Source organism: Epinephelus moara, chromosome 18, assembly GCF_006386435.1.
Source record: "Epinephelus moara isolate mb chromosome 18, YSFRI_EMoa_1.0, whole genome shotgun sequence".
In the NCBI taxonomy this organism is placed as follows: Eukaryota; Metazoa; Chordata; class Actinopteri; order Perciformes; family Serranidae; genus Epinephelus; species Epinephelus moara.
In genome coordinates this window covers 5,111,828-5,117,314 of record NC_065523.1, presented here as the reverse complement: position 1 = coordinate 5,117,314, position 5,487 = coordinate 5,111,828, and the positions used below count along the sequence as shown (strand labels likewise).

The 5,487-nt window shown below is 41.7% G+C and overlaps 1 protein-coding gene and 1 long non-coding RNA gene across 2 annotated transcripts in view; one reads left to right on the top strand and one right to left on the bottom strand.

Annotated features, from left to right (window-relative positions):
* The first annotated feature begins 564 nt into the window (after positions 1-564).
* Positions 565-3,348, top strand: LOC126404989 (uncharacterized). The gene is made up of 4 exons (XM_050068471.1): positions 565-744; positions 1,548-1,742; positions 1,821-1,897; positions 2,020-3,348. The coding sequence occupies exons 1-4, from the start codon at positions 715-717 to the stop codon at positions 2,993-2,995; spliced, it is 1,278 nt and encodes a 425-aa protein (XP_049924428.1). The 5' UTR covers positions 565-714; the 3' UTR covers positions 2,996-3,348.
* Positions 3,349-4,089: 741 nt separating this feature from the next.
* Positions 4,090-5,487, bottom strand: part of LOC126404998 (uncharacterized) — a 2,836-nt gene continuing 1,438 nt past the window's right edge. The window contains exons 2-3 of the long non-coding RNA XR_007571546.1: positions 5,275-5,432; positions 4,090-4,193 (exon numbers count right to left, since the gene is read on the bottom strand). This is a non-coding gene — a long non-coding RNA (uncharacterized LOC126404998). The remainder of the gene's footprint in view (positions 4,194-5,274; positions 5,433-5,487) is intronic.

Genomic DNA, 5,487 nt, shown 5'->3' with positions numbered 1-5,487 from the left:
CTGGGGTTGTTCTTATTGTCTTCTATTAATGCTGAGTAATAGTTTGCTCTGGCATTGCGGAGGCCCCGCTTATAAGTTTTGAGACTGTCTGTCCAGATTAAACGAGATTCTTCCAGTTTGGTTAATCGCCAATTCCCTTCAAATTTTCGTGATATTTGTTTTAACTTACGGGTTTGAGAGTTATACCAAGGAGCGAACTTTCTTTGCTTTTTTAACTTCTTTTTAAGAGGAGCTACAGAGTCAAGTGTTGTTCGCAGCGAGCCTACGGCGCTATTGACAAAATGGTCAAAGTCGGTACAGGAAACCTCTGTTACTCCCATGCTTAATACTTACTCAACTATAGCCCTTTAATATTCAACATAAATCAAATTACCGTACCGTGAATTGGCTTACATAACTATTAAACATGAATCACCCTCAAACACACGGACTGATTGCAAAAATATCACAATATTTATTTCAAACCGCCAAAACAAATAATAAGAAAAAACAATAGGCTCTATGCACGCATCACTTCCGCGTTTGGCATCAGGCCGCCCATCCACATCCGGTCCACGAGATTGAAAGCAGAAGAAAACGGCAGGATGTCAGAATCGCTCCAGCTCACTCGTTGTTTGCTGGAATTACCTAAATTTACCATCAATGACGTACGGAGATTAGTCCGGAGGTGCAGTACAACACTGCAGAGCAAACTTGAGAAAGGTTTCAAGTTTTATGTGTCCTCGTATCTCTGTAATTATGAAGGTAAGTAGCGAATACTAGCTAACCGTTGCTACTTGGGCTAATGCCAGGCTGTTCTCTTAATGATCTATCCAGCAGCTTTCTAAGTTGAGGCCGCCCATACGAATTGCGTGAATTGCATCACCTTAATCAGTTTAATAGTACTGTCCCCATTTACGTGTTTGTATTTTTGTCTTAAAGTGTCAGGTAAAAACAGGGCTACAAATGAGGTCTCTGTTAGCGCTAACTGCTACCGCTCTATGAAGAAAGCAGAGACACCACACCAGCTGAGAGTAGGATTAGTGAAAAGTGTCACGTTCAAAGTTCTGTTGTGTTCATGTTCTGGATTTTTACTGTTCTACCATGTTTCAGCTGGGCCAATTATACAGTCAAAGAGGTGATCTTAGCTAGTAGAGGAGATGATGATACACAGAAAAGAATAAAAGAATGTAATGCAGTGATATTCATGATAGACTTAAGCAAAAACAAAATCCAGCTGAAACAGTGGTCATGCAGTTACAGGATAGCTGAATGAAGAAGTTGAGATGGTTTATACTCAGTCTGTAAAACTGTAAACAAATGGTTAATTTAGGTAATATAATTGTGGACTCTGGATAAGGCTATGTGATTCTGTTTTACCCAAAATGTGATGATTTGCAAATGCAGAAAAGATGGTGACAGTTTGCTCACTCAGCTATCTTTTAAACTTATGTTCCACCTCAAAACTGTCCTGTCACCTTTCCCTTTTCCAGCTTTATTGCTCAGTAGCAGATGTACTTGATGAGTTTTTTAGGTTCATTCACAGTTTTTGTTTTTGTTTATTTCAGATTACTTTACGTGATTCAGATCCAGTTGTACTGGTTAACAGCTTCTGCTCTTGTGTGGCTGGGAGCGTGGTGTGCAACCATTTGGTAGCTTTGCTGTATCAGACAGCCCATTACTCTGAATGTGGCATGTCTGTTGTCCCACCTGGCCTTTCATGCACCGAGACAGAACAGAAGTGGCATAAACCTCGAACAATGGTTTGTATCATTTAAATATCTGGCATAATGTTTGATTACTACAATCTGTTTATTAATACCAGCAATCACTGTAAATAGGGAGTGAAGCCGGGACCTGTGGATGCCATGGTGGTTGTGAAGCCCAAACTGGGTGCTACTTCATCAAGTGGAATTAGGTATCCAAAGTGGGTGCTACTTCATCAAGTGGAATTAGGTATCCAAAGTCAGTGTAAACAGGCACACTACACTAAACTCTGTTCCAAAAATGGTTATTGATTCTCTGATAATGTTATTCCAGATCTGCACTATACAAAGGCTACAGTGGTGAGCTGCCAGATCCAGCAACCCTTTACCCAAACACTGCCTATGCTGACTTTAACCCAGACTCTCTTCCACTAATCTGCACGTTGGATATCTCACCTGACAAACCGCTTGTGGACTCCATCTTCGGTAAAGTACAGGCTGGCAGCATCCTCTCATATCAGCATCCACCTCCTGCATCTGATGGTGTTATTGCCCATGAGGATGCCCTGCCATTTCCAAAAGTGCCACAAGAAGACTACCAGTTAAAGCCAACAGACTGTACATATGTGCCAACAAATCAAGAGCAACTGCATCTGAAATCACTGTCTGTGACTTTGTTACAGTCAAACAAGATTGAAGAAGCAACAAGGTGCCAAAGTGCAGCACCTGTGTGGCATTCACTGAGGAAGGAGAGGGTGACTGCTTCAACTTTTAGGGAGATAAGCCACGTTCGAGGGCCAAGTGCAGCAGAAAACCTAGCAGAGAGGATCATCCGAGGGACACGTCAAACAGCACTCATGAAGAGAGGATTGGACCTGGAGACAAAAGCCTTAAGGGACTATGCAACTCTGAAAAATCTGAACTTGAGAAAATGTGGACTAGTGATTCATCCTGATGCACCTTGGCTGGGTGCATCCCCTGATGGGCTGGTGTATGACCCACTTGAGAGACCATCATTTGGGTTAGTTGAAATGAAATGCCCAAATGCACTAAGCTACATTGACTGCAAGTACCTCAGAGCTGAGCATGGCACACACAAACTGAAGGAAAGCCATTCTTATTATTGGCAAGTGCAGGGGCAGTTGCTGATCACTGGTATGGAATGGTGTGATTTTGTCATCTGTGCCCACGATGACATGTTTGTGCAGCGCATTTACAGAGACGCAACTGTGTTAAACACTCTGAGAGAGAGGTGTGATTTCTTTTTCTTTTATACATATCTGCCAAAATACCTCTCTATGCACCAGTAACTGAGGAGATCTAATAGTCCGTGAGCCAGGACCCCAAATTTGGCCCACTGGTACCACCTGGGGGGAATAATTCTCATAGTGATTTTTAGCAAGGTATACATCTCTAATGTTAGAAAAAATGTGATAGCATTGCACTGGTGGTAGCTTTCTGTGTCCTATCACTTGATTTATAACCCCATAGGAAAACTAAAAAAGAACTCAAAAAAAGCCTGGCCGAATGGAGGTTAAGTTAATCCATGTAAATTGACCATGCAAGCTCTGAGAGCTACCAAACTTGTCATGCCTGATGGCAGGATATCCCTCTACATAATATCGCAAATATCTCAATGCAAATAGGAGATACAGACTTATAAACACATACCTAAAATAGGCAGAAATGTAAAAGATGGGCATCTATGTAGAATGCTCTCAATTACTTTTCAATATCTCTGCCATGGATTGTCATAGCAACACATATGATGGCTTGTTGGAAAGGTGTGGTTGTACTGAATCCAGCTATACTAAAACTGTAAAGATAGCTTGCATATTCCGGGAGTCAGTCCACTAAACATTTGAGGTGTCCCAAATGAAAGAAAACATAACGGTAGCTTTTGACTTCAGTTGATTTGTTGAGATCCCTTATGGTATTATTTAACAATTATTGGCCTGTTGTTTATGTTGGAGAAGTCAATAAAAACCCTAAGGCACATGTAATCACATGGATTTTAATAATAATATTGTGAATCCTAACGTAGAGGGTGCTGTACGTTGTACAATCAGAGTCCAATATGGAGCCCATCCGAGAGGGGTTTTGGGGTTGAAAGCACTGGGGGAGATCTGTCTGAGAGAACAGAGTGATCCAGGGTGACATAGTGGGGGATTGGTGGTTCTGAAAAGGGGTTTGGGTCCGGGATGGTGGGACAGTGGAAGGAAGGAGTCCAGAGACAGTGAGGGTGGAGCATTGGAGGGTGAGGAGACAATGGAGTTTCAGTGGAGGAGGCCTGGAAGAAGTAGAGGAGACAGCTGGTTAGAGTAGAACAAAGTGGTAAGGAGGATTAACTCTAACTACAAGTGTACATGATTATATAAAACTATACTCAAAAGCTTGCAACTGACCAACAGTAGTAGGCTTTAGTCTGTGACCAGGGAGAGGGCGGTGAGTCAGGCTGAGCATTCCATGAGGGAATAAAAGTTGAGGTGACTGGAGGACAAGATAATCCTGAGGCAGAGACAGAGACAAGGTAAGGCAGGGCACACCAAACAAGCGAAGCGGGCAAACACTATTATTGTTACTGTACGAGGATGACTGTTGTGATTATTAGGTAATGTAAAAGAAGTAAACCTTTCCAACAAGCCCTCATATGTGTTGCTATGACAATCCATGGCAGAGATACTGCAAAGTAACTGAGAGCATTCTACATAGATGCCCATCTTTTACATTTCCGCCTATTTTAGGTATGTGTTTATAAGTCTGTATCTCCTATTTGCATTAAGATATTTGCATTCTGTTTTTTATCCTGCCGTCAGGAATATCCTGCCGTCAGGAATGACAAGTTTGGTAGCTCTCAGAGCTTGCATTGTCAATTTACATGGATTTATATGACTTAACCTCCATTCGGCCAGGCTTTTTTTGAGCTCTTTTTTTAGTTTTCCTATGGGGTTATAAATCAAGTGATAGCACACAAAAAGCTACCACCAGTGCAAGGCTATCACATTTTTTCTAACACTAGAGATGTATACCTTGCTAAAAATCACTATGAGAATTATTCCCCCTGGGTGGTACCGACCAACCCTACTGGCTCATGGACTAAACTGAGGAAATTTTTTTCGTTTTTTTCCCCCGTTAAAGGGGTTTTTTTAGGGAGTTTTTCCTTATCCGCTGCGAGGGTCATAAGGACAGAGGGATGTTGTATGCTGTAAAGCCCTGTGAGGCAAATTGTGATTTGTGATATTGGGCTTTATAAATAAAATTGAATTGAACTGAATTGAAATGAATTCATGCACACCATTGTAAAGTTTCAGTCATTTAATTGACAGTTAATTTGATTACATTGGAGTTTTTTTTTTATGCTACAGTGAATGAACAAACAAATAATACGTGTTTAATATTGTAAATAGAGTGGCAACAATTATTAATCGATTACTAAATTAAAGGCGCTGTATGTAAGAATGTGGCCAAAACGGTTACTGCACTCAAATTCAAAATACTGCTGCGAGTCTTGTCGGCCCCCCTGACTTCCTGAGGAAGCTGAAGGTGAAGGTGATGGACTGGCCAAGTATGTATCCAGCCCTAAACTCACCTGTGCACCTGTGGGCCATCCTCAAGCTGAAGGTGGAGAAGCGCAAGGTGTCTTCACATCCATCTGCTCCATGATGTCATCATGGAGGAGTGGGAGAGGATTCCTGAAGCAACCTGTGAGCTCTGGTGAATTCCATGCCCAAAAGGGTTAAGGCAGTGCTAGATAATAATGGTTGGCACACAAAATATTGACACTTTAGGCACAATTTGGACA

Excerpts from the sequence above, each read along its gene's own strand:
- LOC126404989 (XM_050068471.1), top strand. The coding sequence starts at position 715 with ATGTGTCCTCGTATCTCTGTAATTATGAAG. Across the intron at positions 745-1,547 it reads GTATCTCTGTAATTATGAAG|ATTACTTTACGTGATTCAGA; the intron begins GTAAGTAGCGAA and ends TGTTTATTTCAG. Across the intron at positions 1,898-2,019 it reads ACTTCATCAAGTGGAATTAG|ATCTGCACTATACAAAGGCT; the intron begins GTATCCAAAGTG and ends ATGTTATTCCAG.